This window comes from Monodelphis domestica, chromosome 7 (genome assembly GCF_027887165.1).
Source record: "Monodelphis domestica isolate mMonDom1 chromosome 7, mMonDom1.pri, whole genome shotgun sequence".
NCBI classification, from domain to species: domain Eukaryota; kingdom Metazoa; phylum Chordata; class Mammalia; order Didelphimorphia; family Didelphidae; genus Monodelphis; species Monodelphis domestica.
In genome coordinates, this window is record NC_077233.1 from 146,171,862 (window position 1) to 146,188,697 (window position 16,836).

Below are 16,836 nucleotides of genomic sequence, written 5' to 3' on the forward strand. Positions count from 1 at the left end.
TCTCTCTCTCTCTCTCTCTCTCTCTCTCTCTGTCTCTCTCTCTCTGTCTCTCTATTGTGTATATTCTTCTTTCATTGGGCCAGTTCTGATGAGAATAAGATTCATGTGCTTTCTTCACCAACTCCCCCATTTCCTTCACTATGAATGCTCTTTCATGCCTCTTATATGTGCAATAAATTAATCCATTCTGTTTTTCCTTTATTGCTTCTCCAAATATATTCCTCTTTATCATGCCTTAGTTTTATTTTTTTTATTCATCTGATCATATTTAAATCACACCCTTGCCCTCTGACTATATATATATTCCTTCTAACTGCCCTAATTTATAAGAATCATCTTTATGTAGGGATGTCTTCTGATTCTCTTTCCCATTTATCTTTTTATAAGTCTCTTGAATCTTGTATTTGAGAGTCAGATTTTCCATTCAGCTCTGGTCTTTTCATCAGGAATGTTTGGAAAACCTCTGTTTAATTGAATAGCCATTTTTTCCCTCTGAAATGTTATGCTCAGTTTTGTTGGATGATTCTTGGTTGCATTCCTAGCTCCTTTGCCCTCTTCCAGGTCCTCCAAAGCTTTATTGTAGCAGGTGCTAAATCTTGTGGTATCCCATCTGTGGTTCCATGATATTTGAATTGTTCCTTTTGGGCTGTTTATAATATTTTCTCCTTGATCTGGAATATTGCTTTGATATTTCTGAGAATTATCCTTTTTGGATCTCTTAGTTTTCCTCTGATTCTAGAATATCAGGACAGTTTTCAGAGCTCTTTTTTGGATTATGGCTTTCAGGTAGACTGTTAATTCTTACATTGTCTCTCCTGGATTTATTTTCCAGGACAGTTGTTTTTCCCCATGAGATCACATTTTCTATTTTTCATTCTTTTTACTTTATATGTTTTTTGTTATCTTATGGAGTCATTAGCTTCCCCTTGCCCATTTCTAATTTTTAAAGAAATTATCTTCTTGAATGAGCTTTTGTGTCTCCTTTTCCATTTGGTCAATTCTATTTTATAAGGAGTTCTTTTCCCTAGCGAATTTTTATACCTTTTTTTTGTAAGGGGCCAAATCTGTCTTTCAAGAAGTTTTTCTCTTCATTGCATTTTTGTATGTCTTTCCATTTGGCCAGTTCTACTTTTAAAGGAATTTTTCTCTTCTTTGAATTTTTGTGTCTTTTACAATTGGTCTATTTTCTTTTTAAGGTAATAATTTCTTCAGTATTTTTGTGTGTGTCTCCTTAACAAACTATTGATTCTTTTCATGATTTTCCTGTATCACTCTCATTTCTTTAACCAATTTTTCTTCTACATCTTTTATTTGATTTTTGAAATCCTCCATTCTTTTTGGGCTTAAGAGCAATGAATATTTTTCTTGAGGTCTTTGATTACAGCTGTATTGGCTTTGTTTTCTTTTTCTGAGTTTGAGTCTACCCTGTCACCAGAAACTTTCTATGTTGAGTTTCTTTTGTTTGTTCGTTTTCTTTTCTTGTAGTTTAAAATATTGTTAAAAGTTGGTTCTATATCTTTGGTGAAGGGGAAGCATTGTTCCAAGCTAACTGGCCCTGGTGATCTGTCTGCTTTCAGTTCTTCCAATGTGGTATAAGGAGAGGTATATTTAAAGCTCTCCCAGCCTGTACTCTGATCTGTGAGTAATCCCAAACACTTTTTTACCCCATAGAACTGTGACCAGGGTGCCCTGCTCCCTTGTGTCTACAAGTGCTGGTGTATGCTGATGCTCCTCCTCACCCTGCAACTGTGCCCCAGGACTGCAGCCTGGTTCTGGGTATGGGCAATCGCAACAGGAGTCTTGCACCCAGGGCCAGCAAAGGGACTCCTGTAATCTCCTTCTCTGCAGTTGTCTTACCCACCCACCCCACCCCATGCCTGCCCCAATTTGTGGCTGAGAGTTCCAGAAGCCTTTGCTGCTACTTCATTTGCACCCAAGGCCGGATGCATTGGTGGGATCTGCCCTGTTGCTATGCTCCATCTTCACACTAATGCACTATATCCCTCATGCTAGCCTTCTAAGTTGTCTTGGGCTGAAAAATTACTTTACCATGTCTTTTTGTGGGTTAGGCTGCTCCAGAAATCATTTCAAAGTATCATATTCTTTTGGAGGGCAAATTGGAAGAAAAAGGGAGAGGTTCCTGTACTGTCTCCACCACCTGCCCTTGCCTGCTTTTGTCAGCAATATAAGAAAGATCTTCCAAATAACTAGAGCTGCAAATCTGGCCTCAGACACTTCCCAGCTATGTGACCCTGGGCATGTCACAACCCTCATTGCCTAGCCCGTACCACTCTTCTGCCTTAGAACCAATACACAGTATTGACAGATAGAAAGTAAGAGTTTAAAAAAAAAAAGAGCTAGATTTGGCCTCAGATACAGAAGATAGCCTCAGGAGGTAGTGAGTTCCCCATCCCTAAATAGGCCTAAGCACTGGTTGGAAGACTACCTGTCAGAGATAGATGTTGAGGATTCTTTGGTCTTAGCCTTGCTGAAGCAATAGCAGGGACATTTTGTATTGGGGGAAGGAATCACAATGCTCAGTGATCCAGTGGAGTGTTTAGTTCACATGATTTAGGGGCTTCCTTTCTATAAGGGAGGCATAATGATAGGTTGTTAAATGTTTGCTTCTAAATAATAAAAGAGGGAATGCCCTCTTATGCAATACCTCACACAAAAGGACTAGAACAAAATCTCTCTCTCTCTCTCTCTCTCTCTCTCTCTCTCTCTCTCTCTCTCTCTCTCTCTCTCTCTCTCTCTCTCTCTCTCTCCTCTCCCTCTCTCTCTCTCTTTCTCCCTCTCTCTCTCTCTCTCTCTCTCTCTCTCTCTCTCTCTCTCTCTCTCTCTCTCTCCCTCTCTCTTTCTCCCTCTCTCTCTCTCTCTCTCTCTCTCTCTCTCTCTCTCTCTCTCTCTCTCTCTCTCTCTCTCTCTCTCTCTCTCTCTCTCTCGCTCTCTCTCTCTCTCTCTCTCTCTCTCTCTCTCTTTCTTTCTGTAAAACCCTTACCTTCTGTCTCAGAATCAATACTGGGTATTGGTTCCAAGGCAGAAGAGCAGGAAGGGGGGCTAGACAATGGGGGTTAAGTGACTTGCCCAGGGTCACACAGCTGGGAAGTGTCAGGTCAGATTTGAACCTAGCACCTCCTGTCTCTCAGTGTGACTCTCAATTCACTGAGCTACCCAGCTGCCCCCCAAAGCAAAATCTTGTCCATTAGTTTGTGGTATAGCTTCTTTCCAAGCAGCCCAATATGGCCTACAAAAAGAAAGCTGAGATATGGCAAAGATCATAGAATCATAGGTTTACAGCTAGAAGAGACATTGGAAGTTATTGAGTACAGTCCTCTCATTTAGCTGATGAGGAAATTGAGACACAAAAAGGGTAAATGACTTGCTCAGGGTCACACAACTAGTGAATTTTTGAAGAAGAATTTTATTTTTAAGTTTTGTACACTATCCCTAGCTGGATATTCCTGGGTCAGTGGGATGGTAGCTGGGGCTTTAGAAATCTTATCAGGAAGTCTTAAAATTTTGTTCTCTACTACTGGGCTAGGTGTAAAGATGACAGGATGTTTTTGTAGCACTAATATTAGAGTTTAAACACTTTTTCCACAACAGTCCTCTAAGATAGGTAGTGAAAATGTTATTCTCTCCATGTTACAGCCGAAGAAACTAAGGATCAGAAAAATAGAGTGAAGGAATGATTTCAGATTCAGTTTAAATATAAAGATGAGCTTTATTTGCCCTAGAAATGTATGTGTCAAAGCCATAATCTGAATCTGACATGCAGACTAGCATATATGATGCTCTTTTCACTTAACTAAATCTTTCTCTAAAGGATCAAGGATTCTCCATTTTTCCCCCAGCCTACTGTCTTTATTACTTCATGTTTTGTTCTGTCTCGAATAGTTTCATAATAACTGAGGAAACAAAGTCTAAGCTATGCACTATATTTGCAATTGCAGAATAAATAGATTTGATGACTCCCCTTAGGAGACAAAAGAACCTTGAAGATTTACAAAGGTTTTTATAGTTAGATTTAGGGACTTTACAGAATTGGGGACTCTGATTGTATTCACCTGCATCTTGCAAAAACAGTAATATAAGTCTTGTCCCCCATGGATCACTTTCTATAAGATTTTTAATATGGTTATGGTCAGGCAACTGCATTGACATGAGCCTCTCTTAGACTAGAGTAGAACAGGCTTTAAAATAGCAACTAATGCAAAGTCTAAAAAAGAATTATAAAGCAGAAGGCAAAGAGGGACCATTTACAAAGGGTTGGTACCAAGCCATTTCTCTGCATCCAGGTGTATATCAAGAGGGATTGGTTACTTGGGGTGGGTGATTGTATTTCTGCTATAACGTGTTGAATTTTATGAAGGCTGATTTCAGTTTCTCCTGATTGATTATAAGAACAAGACTGACTGATCATAATACAAGGCTCTCATTTTGAAACTCTAAGATCTAAGATCAAGGGTTTTGTAAGACCATTTGTGCCTCAATTTAGAGGGCGGACTTATGGTTTAGACTAGTTTCTTACTTTCAAGTAAGATGCTCCTAGCAGTTTGATTGATTGCAGAGACACTAGTGTTTGGAATTAGGGACCAGAAGAATATAATCCTTCCCAAGTTTTTATTTTTAAAACTCTTACTTTCTGTCCTAGTAACAGTTCAAGACAGATGGGCAAGGGCTTGGCAAACAGGCATTACGTGACTTGCTAACATCACATAGATAGGAAGTATCTAAGGTCAGATTTGAGCCCAAGTCTTCCTGACTCTAGGCCTGGATCCCTATCCTGTGCTACTTACTTGCCCCTTTCTAAGCTGTTTTACAAGTTTTGGGATTGTAATCATGTTTGTACTACTAACAGACTAGTGTCTCTGTCTCTGTCGCTCCCTTTCTCCCTCCCCTCTTAACATTACTTAGGAGCCACATTTGATTCATCATCAACTGTCCAAAGGTCACTGGTTGCCAAGGACTTCACATAAGTGGACAGCCAATTCATAGATAGTTTAAATGGCCTTAACCACTCTGGCAGGATCTTAGCAGGGTGATAGCCAATACCTCAAATGCCTTCACAAATGTTCCAGCTATGAAGCTATTAAAGGTCAGGTTGCCAAGAAGAACACAATTTAAGAGTATCCTCATTATCAAAGGTGGTGCTTATTTGGCAATGGGTGCAGCTAGGTGACTCAATGGAGAGAGTGCCAGGCCTGGAGTTGAGAAGAACTGGGTTCAAATGTGACCCTAGGTACTTCCTGTGTAACCCTGGGCAAGTCACTTAACTCTTATTGCCAAGCCCTTGCCACTCTCATGTAAGGAATGTACACCCTGGGTTAGATTCAGTATTCTGACTCTTTAACAAACTGTGTGGTAAAATCATTAAAATGCATAAAGAATTTTATTTTCTAATTCAGCCAAGGTAATAAGTAGCTTAAGGAAATGCCTGGTTGGATTATTTTTCTTTAGATGTATCATAAAACATTTAACTAGCATAAAAGGAGAAAAGGAGTCTTTGAGTCCCCTCTAGAGACCCACAAACTGCTTCCATCAAATCTGCTTAGGTGCAAAATTGTCTCCACCTCTGTAATGAGGACCATCCATGAGTCAGGGGCCCCCTGATGTATTTGATGGCAAATTGAACACCTATAAGGCCCAGTAGCTTTGAGGCAACATAAAGTATGATCTCTCAGTCCCTCCCCCCTCCCCCCCCCAAATGACTAGAAAAAGAAATCAAACATAGCAAAAACATTATGAATCAGTATGGGGACCAGGTTTCATGTGATAATTATGTATCCAGAAATCCTTTTCCATGAATTTTTTTAAACCCTTAACTTCTGATTTAGAATAAATACTAAGTTTTGGTTCATTGACAGAAGAGCAATAAAGGCTAGACAGTGGTGGTTCAGTGACTTGCCCAGGGTCACACAAAAAGGAAGTGTCTTGGGGCTGTATTTGAACCCAGGACCTTCTGTCTCTGGGCCTGGTTCTCAATCCATTGAACCACCTACCTGTCCTTCCTTTTCCCTCATCTTGATTGATGTTGGAGTTGTCAGAATCTCCTGGAATGGGCCTTCCCATGTTAACTGAGTTCATTTGGTCCACTGTGAATTCTTGATGTCAACCATATCTTTGGTGAAATCAAGTAGTGAAAAGTCTAAAGGTCTAGTCTATATTGCCATTCTCATGTCACCACATTTTCTCAGCTTGGTTCCTGTATATAAGAAATATTGTGATTAAAATTTTCTGGAGACCTTATCTTAATTTATAGTTATTTATTAAATAATGACTAAAATATACCTTCCTAATGTCTCTTTAAAGTATAGAATTTTGTATGCTATTACTTAAATAATTCAGAATTGCAGTTACAGTTCTATATTTTCTACATCACAAGGAATAGCCAGGCAAAGTTTCTCATATTCTTCTTATCTGAATGAAAGCAGAAATCCTTCCTCCAATCTCTCTATCCTAAATTCTTTACATTCAAACCTGTTCATACTGTCAGTGCAAACAGAATATAACTTACCTAACTATCTACCTGTATCTTTTTATCCATCCCTGCTTAATGACTCTAATCTTTATTTCCTAGTCATATTGCAGACTATCTATATACCACTTATCTTCATTCTGTTAATTTTCTTCTTTGTAAATTAGCACAAGTTTTATTATACAGTACCAATTATTTGCAACATTTTACTTTTGGGGTTCTTAAAAGCTTACAGTACAAAGTCTATTCCATTTTGTTTTTAGTGACTTTGCTTTTTTAAGTAGACTCAGACAATTATATTTTGTTTTATCATTCATAGAAGAAAAGAATGTAAAACATTCTCCCAAATTAAATTTTATTTTCAGGTTGCTCACTGAACAAGTTTCTCTTTTCATGGTCAAAAGAAGAATTAATTATAATCAGTTCTTAATCACCAGATAAATTAATGATACAAACTTCCGGCCCTTTCTCCTTCCTTCACTTTGGAACTTAACTGATACTACTTTCAAACTAGCTTCAGTTCCATTAAAAAAATATGTCAGTGAAATAACATCTTCCTTTTCACTAAAATAATAAATTTATTACTCTCCCAGGGAAACAGTGATAAACTATCTAAGTTCTATTTGTTTCTATGTAACTTTCACAAAGTTTTATTCAGGTGCAGTACCCCAAAACTACCTAAGATAATTCAGCTTTTGTAAAAAACATTCAAACCATAATCTGAAAATTCACAGCAGAGAAATTCTATTTCATTCACAGTGTCTGATTAGTTTATAATGCCATAAATTCCTGCAGTCTGGGAACAGAAATTACATTCCTTATCTGTGTTTTCTATCTCCTCAACTTGGCCAGAGTTAGGAATGCAGACAGACTTGTTGTTGTTGTTGCTTTTAAACTCTTACCTTCTGTCTACAAATGAATATTAATTATTGACTTCAAGGCAGAAGAGTGGTAAGGGCTAGGCAACTGGACTTCAGTGACTTCCCCAGGGTAACACAGCTGGGAGGTGTCTGCGGCCTAATTTAATAGAGACCTCTTGTCTCTAGGCATGGATCTCAATCTATTGATCGACCTAGTTGCCTCTAAGGCTTTCTTTTTTGAAAGATTTGAAAGTTCTGCAGAAAAGATTTTGCTCTTTATGCCCTTTTTCCTTTTGCTGATCAAGCCATGGGAAAAGGTTAGTTTAATATACCAAAATATAAACACAGACAGTATGATAAAACAGACACATAGTCTTATGTGGCTGGGGTTGGGATTGGTGGTGTCTCAGCTTTATTTACATTACTCAAAGGTACCAAATAGAGACCAAAACAAATTTTCAGCTGAATCTCTCAACAGTTTTAGACCAAATTTCACATAACCCAATAATACACTTCTCAGTCATTCCTGGCTCCACTGGAATCTTCTCCTGATCTTATGCTATAAGAAAATTTTCCAGGTGCTTCCCCTTGGTGTATGCTATTATCAGATCCCGTTATTCCCTTAAAAAGACCTTTAGACAATGTAGAGGCTTAACTTAATTGAGATCAGTGGGGAGTCTGACTGCTGGATTCGCTTTGGGCAAAGTAATCTTTCAGTGAAAAAATCAATTGGAGCACTTTAAGGAGTTCCTTGAAAAGGTCATCCCCAAGGGCTAGAGTCCCCTTTCAACCTCTTCACTGGCATCACCAACTGTCCCAAGTAGTTTTATAATAACTGAAAAAACAAAGTCTGAGCTATGCAGTTTATTTGTAATACATGTAATTGTAGAACTGATCAGGTCCAGAGCCCCCTCAATAGGCATAAGGACTTTGAAAATTGATTTGCATGGGTTTTTATAGTAAAGTACCATTACTGTGTTTACTGCTATTGTTTTTAGATTTAGGGACTGAATTCAGATCTGATTGGCTACTTCCTTCTACATCCTGCCTAACAGTAATACAGTGGTAAATTACTTTTCTGAAATTATATGACTTACAGGAAAACTAAACTTAACACAGGGAAGTTAGACAACTCCAACAGCTGCACAAAAAAATTGGTGCTAATACAAAATGGAGTTGGTTTGTTTTTTTCCAAGCCCAAATAACTTAGAAATTGTTTCAAAATTTAGTGGTTGATATTCTCATTATCAAGGAGTAAAACTAAAAATGAAATGGCAGGGGGAAAACAGCATATCATAGCAACCACCTTTGTGCTAGCACTTACCATAAATCCATCAATGATACTGGAAATATTGAAAAATCAAGACACTCTTGAGTGATCTTGAGATTTACCATTCAGATAAATGCTTTAAGGCACTTGTATTCAGCAACCCCTGTTGAATGAAGCATAGGAACAATTTTTGGTGGTAATCCATTTTTTTCATTGGTAAGCACCTCACCCTGTGATGAAAACAATCTTCCTATTCAGAAAATAGAGATCATTGGATAAGCCATGGGCTCCATAATCTACCCTAGAGTTCAGAGACCAGGTTGGTGGCAATAGTAGTATAGCAATGTTAGTAGTAGCACTAACATCCCTGCTGGGACAGTATTGATTGCTTTGTCAGATTTGGAATTCTGCAGTAGGTCTGCTGATGTGTTCAGTGTCCTAGCAGTGTAAATATACCTGAAAATTCATAGCTAGGGATAAACCTTTTATTTTCCCTCTGCATGAGTTGTGGGATGGGATGCTGTCACTAAGCCAGAAGGCTGATCTTGCTACACATGATTGCTGCAGTTCCTAACTTTCCTCCAAGAGATAAAGAACCCTGCCACACTTTCCTATGTCCAGTCACAGGCAATGTAGGCCTTGTTCCAGGTTTAGCAGGATCTATAAACTTAAACAACAGAAGCCCCAGGGCTCCTAACAATGTGTATTCCTGGCCTGGGAAGACTGGGAAATATGGAGACTACAGGAACTATTGCAGGGCCAAATCCTTAGAAGTTACAAAGTCCATAAAGTCAAATTTCAGCAGCAACTGGCCCCAGCTCAGCTCAGTTGTTTTTGTTTTTTGAACTGTGAGGCAAACTTACAAGCTCTCGGAACAGCAGGAGGAGAAGTCAGACAACAGCAGGAGGAGAAGTCAGACAGTGTAGCCATCAAAAGACTATATTGCACCCCCAACCAGCAGAGCAACATTTCTCTATTTAAAAAATATATATAACATTTTTATTACAACTGATTTTTTTTTGAAATCTGCTTTATTTAATTTCAATTTGGAATTCTATCTTGTCAGAAAACTGAACAGATAATGCATTTTGAGATGGAATACAGTAATTGATATTGTGTTTTGTTTTCAAACAGTGGGAAACTGTGCTTTTCACTTTGTTTTTATTTTTGGAAGCAAGTATCAGCTTCTACAATGCATGAACAGGTTTTGTCCTACAGCTATTTGATTTTTCTTTTTAAATCATTGGCTAATGGTAATATTTTATGTTGAATAAAAAGCATTAAAAAGAAACATTTGTGGTACAATAGTGCTTTTTGTAACTTACATGTATATTTTTGCTAGAAATGTGCTATAAGATTTGTTGCTAATTTTTTATTTTGTATAAAATACAAAATGCTCATTTGAAACTATAGTTTGAGGAATAATTGAATGAGACACTTTATAAAAGAACAATTAAATATGTGCAAAGGCAGGTACTTTCCTGATTGTATAGATTCTTACAGCAACTTTCATAAACATCTCTCTCAGCAAAAGTGCAATTCAAATATAGTAAAAATTACAATCCTGAATATTTCTTAACAGATATATTTAGTTATGCAGAAATTTGCATTGTAGCATTGTTTCAATCTTCACAGGTTGACTATAAATGACTTATTAGTCTTTAGTACAGACTTTTGAGTGCATAAGCACTGTTGTCTCAAAGTACTTTTGCCTAAGGCTTTTCAGCTTACAGTAGCTGTTCCAACATGTGTTAGTATTTATAATTAGAAATAATGCTTTTATTCAGAGTTTGATATTTTCCAATTTTAACCAAAGAAAATAGTATCTTTTGGATTTATCAGCTATTTCTCTTATGCATAGATAGCTAATTAAAAATTTTAAAAGAAAGATCATAAGATTTCCTGATGCTTTAAGTCTTCCCATTAACCAGGCTTCAGATCCCATTATTCTGTCACCCTTCAACCATACCCCCCAAATTCAGGGAATTATATTTCCTCATATCCATCTAATAGCTCACTAGTAATTTCTTCTTACTTTGGATAAAATGGGATTAGTCCAAGCTTGACTCAGACAACATCAGATGACAGTCCTTCTCTCTGTTAAATCATTGGTCTTTAAATACTATGTGAAATTGCATAGGCTATATATGGTATTGAAATAAGTAATATTTTCAAGGCCAGAAATGCTTTTAATAGCAGAGGTTAGGTTGGGATTTGTGAGTGGTGGTGCTTGTCTAAATCTGTGGTTTTTTATTTTTCTTAGAGTAGTTCCTCACATTTAAATGTCTGAAAGATGGTAGAGTGTGGGATGTTTGTGTGTATTCCCTATTGAAGCAACCCTGGGAAGATGAGGACATTGTGATGTCCAGATTGTGTGTTTCCATAGTATAACAGTGATCATGGCTTATAGAGATATGGTAACATCATTTCTAGTAATTTATTAGCTCTCTTAACTCCTGCTTAGGAGCTTCTCATAGTTATTTAAGGATTGTGGAGCTACCCTATCCACCACCTGTCCTTTATTTCCTTTAAGCACTTTGACTCTTCAAAAAACTCAGTGAGCTTGGTTGCTTTTCAGGGGGCTGCACAGCTAAGTGATTGCCTTCTGAAGACAAGCCCTCAATTTTTTTGTAAAGTTTTTCTGATTTTTCACTCTGCATTTGTTATCTTTCAGATTTTGCAAGAGAGGGGTTCCAGGATGTGAAGACCACAGTATTGAGAGCTGAAGAATTTTTACTTTTTTTCCTCCCAAAATACAATGAATTGCCATGTTGAAGAGGCTTGGCTGTAAGAAGAAACCTGCTTTAGACAATTTTCAATTGAGATCTGGGTTTGAATTTGAATCTTTTTTGGGGGGCCCATTGGGTGTAGCATAAGACAGAATTGACTGGCTGAGAGAGAATGTGAAGAAATTACTCCTTGGCAGAACACATGGAGAATGTGTGTTTTCAGCCTGTTGCTGGCACATGGCAGGACTGGCCCTGGGTGGAACAAGCACACACACCCTGAATTCTTCCCCAGGTCTGTCTATGCAGGACTGGGGCAGAGAGATCCTATAATGATCAGTGTGAAGTTTTTTTTTTTAACCTTTTTTTTCTTTTGGTATTATTCATTGAAGATAGTTTAAAAGACAATGTACTTGGTGCTACATATTACAACCCTTAAATGCAGACGTTTGGGGCCTTCATTGTTAGGAAATGCTTGGCAGCCCCAATTTACTGTCTTACACTGTTTGGTCACCCCATCCAAGCTTTTAGGAGATCCAATGAAATCAGAAAGTCAACACCAAGCAGCAGGAACATATAAGTGGAAAGTTGGCTCAGTTCGGCCATCCAGGCTTACTGCATGCATTTAGTTCGGAGTTTACCTTTCTCTTCAAAGGGAAGCTCCTAATAAGGGAAGATTCTTTTTGTTGCTACTTCCTGAAGACCTCTTATCTTAGTAACTGATTCTTATGAAAATTAAGCTTCCATCCCAGCTAAATGTTGGATTAGGAAAAAAACAAAATTTCTTAATAAATACTTTCCAGCTAAGAAAACTTTGTATTCTCTGCCCCATTTCCCATTTTTTTTAACAGAAAAAAAAAATAGCTCCTTTCCCAAATGTTCCTGTTTTTACTTTCTAGAAATGCCTATAAGTGTTGAGAATTTTTTGGATTAGGTTAATTGATCTAATGAGAGGTACAACCTCTGCCTAAAATTATATAGAGTGCTTGGTGGTCATTGTTAACCTCTGTCAATGCATTTGTCATCCTAGTGATCTCCATTGGGATTGGGGAGGTGTTTTGCACAGATTTTCACCTGATTTCTTGAGTTTAAAATCTGGATTGAATTGAAAATTCAGGATGTTTACAGTGCATCATATATCTCTCTCTTCCTCTTTCATTTTCTTTGTAAAACTATGCAGTTCTCTTTAGAATCATAGGGATGTTTGAGATCTCACGGAAAACCAGAACAGGATATGTTAGCCTTACATGAGATTGGAACTCTTAGTGTTCTTTTAAGAAATCTGTTAGCATGCCTTTTAAACAGATTTAACTCAAGTAATAGTGCGAAACTAGTTTTCTAAAGCTCTGTTTGGTACAGTGGAGATGTGATTATCTAGAATGAGCAAACTCTGCTCCTGATTGACAACAGTTTCAAAGGGAAGGTATAAGAAAACTGACCCTCAGGATTGCTGACATTTACACTTTGGAGGATGTCTAGAATTTTAAGGCTTTTACAATTGTTGCATTTCAAAATATTTCCTGAAATGTTGCCTCCCTACCCCCTTCCTCTTGCCAGTGACATGTTCAACAAAGTTCTTGAGCATTGAGGACTTAGCTCCCTTTTTATAAAGTTCGTTGTATGTTATTGTTAAAAAGGTTTGGCTTAAACTGTTTGTAAAAAAACAAAAACAAAAATATTTCTTATAAAGCAGGTTTAGCAACAGGCTAAATTTTTTTTCCACCCAGCTGAGGCATGGAAGGATTTTGTAGTATGTTTTTCCATTTGGACATGCTCTCTGCAGGAAGCTGCTAGCCGCTTAGCATTCTTTTGATTAGTGATATTGAAAAGAAAGGTGTGTGGTGTTTTTTTTTTTTTAATATTGAGACTTAATTAACTAGAATTTATTCTAAAGGGGATGTTTATACTTTTATACTTTTTTTAGGTATCCATATTTTATCAGCTTAAAGTTTAATGCCTAAGTTTCCCCATGAAAATAGCAAATAATAGTGTATATTTACAGATAAGCATAACAGCTGTTAGTGTCTTAAACTGCATCTAAAAGTCTCTGCTGCCAAAGTCCTTGGGTAAGCGTCTGGGGCTAGAGATTGATTATATAGAGCTCCACATATGGGCTACAGCATCCTCTGCCCCCATTAAGGCATTGGTTTTGCTCTTGTGAGCCATGCAGAGTAAACTCAGCATTCTATTTCTTGGCTTGATTTTATTTGCCATAGGAAGCAAGAGTCATGGTTCCCAGGAGTGAGGATTACTTAGTGCCTGCCTCTTGTCATCCACATTCCAATGACTGCACAAGAAAGGTATTGTAATTCCTTTCTTTTGACCAAGAAACTGTTATTTGTGACTTTTCAGGACTGGCTATATAGCCAATAAGCCTGAAAGAGAAAGAGAGAGCACTAGAAAGAAAGCTTGCAGATTTCTTGGAAGTAGAATTCGCAAAGTAATCCAGAACCGAAGAATTTCCTTTATGGAGTGACTTTATACTGGAATATTTTGCTCTTGTTCATTTGCTTCTCCCGGTGGCATTTCTTGCCTTTTTGCCTCCATTATTCCCCTGCATTGGGGAGAAAGGAACACCATTTTAAAATGAAATTTTACTGATACCTCATAAAGTAATTATTGTTTTGTCTGTCTCTTTCTTTGGCTAAAAATAAAAGTGATAACTATAAATGATGATTTCCCGAGTTTTATGGGAAATTTCTAGACAACCCATTTGAAAGAATTTTGAAAAAATGCCCATTTTCCCTAATAAAGGTAGCAAAGATTCTCATAGCCCATGAAATCAGACCTTAGGCTAGGGTTTTCCCTCTAGAACTCCCAGGGACCTCCTCTAATAGCTGTTTTGTTCATTGTGTTTTTGAAATCTTGTATCTGAGATCAGGTACAAATGGCTCCCTCCAGAAGAGGCCTGCCATGTGCAACTGGCTTGTTGCTCTAAAGACTGTTAGGATTTCCACACCTGCCACTATCTGGAAGTCAGAAGAGTATTATGCTATAAAATTACCTGTGTCTGATCTGCACTGGTTAATCCTCTCTGTCTAGCTGTGGGTAATAGGTTCCTCTCCCCACACCCCCCCCTCCAGTGATAGTATAAATTCTCATTCAATGTCTACTATATAAACTAGCAGAAAAGCTACTAAAGGAAATTTTACACCATCAGTTAACAGATTTTCCCTAAAATTCCATGAAAAAACAATTAACCTGTAGCTTTCCCTCCCTGTGTCAAGATTACAGATGTGACCGCTAAGAGTCTAGGATATTTCAGAGTTGCTGGTCAAATCTTGTCGCCCCTTTAATTTTCTTCTGTCCATGAAAATCCTAATTGATTCATACTGGTTATCCAGTCCAACAGTCCAAAGGGTCAAACTTCCTTCAGAGCTTGAACTGTAGAGCTGCTGCTGCTGTTGCAACTAGTGGAGAATGGGAGTTTAAGATGTGCTTCTGATACCACCCTGTTGCTCTAAAGTGAATTCTTTATTTTCTGGCCCTAATTGCACAGAAGCTGAAGTCAGAGCAGGTGGAAGGGAGGGGAACAAGAGAACTAAGCTTTTCCAGAGAGGAGGAGGTCAGTTCCTTATCAGTTCTGGGACTTAAACTCAGGAATGATAATTTGGCCTTTATTTCAAAGGCTGTTCCTCATTTTTGAGAAGTTACTTGGAAAAGAAATGGGTTCATGCTTTGAACATGCTTTGAAATAGGGATCTCACGCATCCAAAGGGCCCTCAGGAAAACAGTTGTCATCACTGTGTTCCCCACATTAGGATTTACTTGCTGGCTAACAGCAGCCAGTGACTCCCTTCCTCAGCGGCAGTTGCCTATTTGGTCCCAACTACCCTGGCAACAGCTTTGGCCTTTCCACCTGACTGGGATTACAAAGGGCTAATTCTGCACCATTGTGGGGTTTTTTCATTGTTTCACTTTTGTTGTTGTCTGTTCTAAGGAACTCCTCACTTTTACTGTGGTGGAAAATGCTAAGGGCTAACACCTTCTGGGTCTGTCTTTGGGAACTGTGTGTCTGTCTGTCTATAATTAGAAATGGTGCTCAAACTTATTTTGAAAGAGTAGCTGCTGCCTTTTAAAAAAAAAAGACAAAACCCAATAACTTTGGATCAGATGCACATGCCCTTGGGGAAGGCTAGGTCCCCATGGGATCTGATTTATTGATGCCACTGTCATTGGGGGGAATCTCTTTGCCTTCTTCCCTCTCTGTCCCTCTTCCTTACCCTCCATTTCTGAGTATCTCTCTGTCACTTCAACCTGTCTGTATTTCAGGCGAGAGGTGAGAAGATTGGGGTGGTGCCTTTCCCCTATACCATTTCTTCCCCCCATCCCTTCTGATTGAACCAGTCATGGAACCTCCAGATTGGCTTTTTAAGTTCTAAGCTACTCCTCAGGACTTAGTACTTTGACACTGTCACCATTAGAATTGCCACTGTGGAGTGATTGGTCTGAAACATTAACCAATTTCAAGGCACCTCCTCTTGAAGGCCTGAATTGTGATTGTGAGAGGGGCCGGGCACTTTTTTTTCTTTACTTGGTTCTCTTTCTCTGTTTTGGAGATCTGACCAAGATGCTTATGCACAAGTTCGGCCCTGACTAGTGGAGCAGCAGTTCCCCAAGTATGTGGACCATTGCCTTGGTTCAAACTGTGGGGACACTGGAGAGGGATATATATGTTTCTGACTACCCTTTTCTTTCCTTTCCCAAAGGTCACTGAGCTGCTGCTCCTGGACAAGACTGCCTAGTTAAGACTTGTCTTTATTTGGGCTGGACTTGAATTCAAGGGGCATGAATTTGGAGGCTCTTCCCATGGGCCTTCCAGTCCTTTTCATTGGTTTGCCAGGGATAAAATTATCCATTTGGCTGTATTCTCAGTGCCGACCACCTTCCTGAGGTTATGTCTGTGATGTTTTATTTCCCAGCTACCAAATTAGCAATAACAGTCTTCATTTTCACTCTCTTTAAAGTGTTCTTATTGCAGCCAATAAGCACTCTTTTTGGAGCCAAGAGTTGGCTCTGGCTCCTGGGCTTTAAAGTTGCATCAAGGTTATACTTAGCAGCAGCAAAGTGCACATAGAAAGTTGTATTTAAGCAGCCCACCCAGAAGAGTCTGGGAGGGAACCTTACCTGGGGCTTCCTCCTTCATCCAAAGAAGGAAGCTATCCATTGTTTCCAGAACAAATATATGACAAAGTGTGTGGGTGTTTTTTAAACCTCCTTTTCATAACACTAAGCTTATTGTGTATTGTAAATTGCATGAAATAAACCTGTTTTCCCTTTTAAAACTTTGACTTGATCTGAAAATATTTTTATTCCATCTCTTGCGACCTTACCTGTTTTTACTCAGCCAGCCCTTCTTGAAGACCTGCCACTTGTTCAGCACTATTCTGGGCACCGAAGGGAATATTAAAGAAGTGAGGCTGTGCCTACACAGTGCTTTTTAGCCTAGTTTGGAAGATGGACATGGGAAACAGTGGCAAAGACAGCAGTAAGCTTCAT

The 16,836-nt window shown here is 38.4% G+C and overlaps 1 protein-coding gene across 2 annotated transcripts in view; it reads left to right on the forward strand.

Moving 5' to 3' along the window:
- Positions 1 to 16,628, forward strand: part of KCTD5 (potassium channel tetramerization domain containing 5) — a 109,214-nt gene extending 92,586 nt beyond the window's left edge. For both annotated transcript variants that reach the window (XM_007499162.3, XM_007499163.3), the window contains one exon: positions 11,286 to 16,628. In XM_007499162.3, the coding sequence (XP_007499224.1) occupies positions 11,286 to 11,315 (30 nt within the window). In that variant the 3' untranslated portion in view covers positions 11,316 to 16,628. The remainder of the gene's footprint in view (positions 1 to 11,285) is intronic.
- The last annotated feature ends 208 nt before the right edge of the window (positions 16,629 to 16,836 follow it).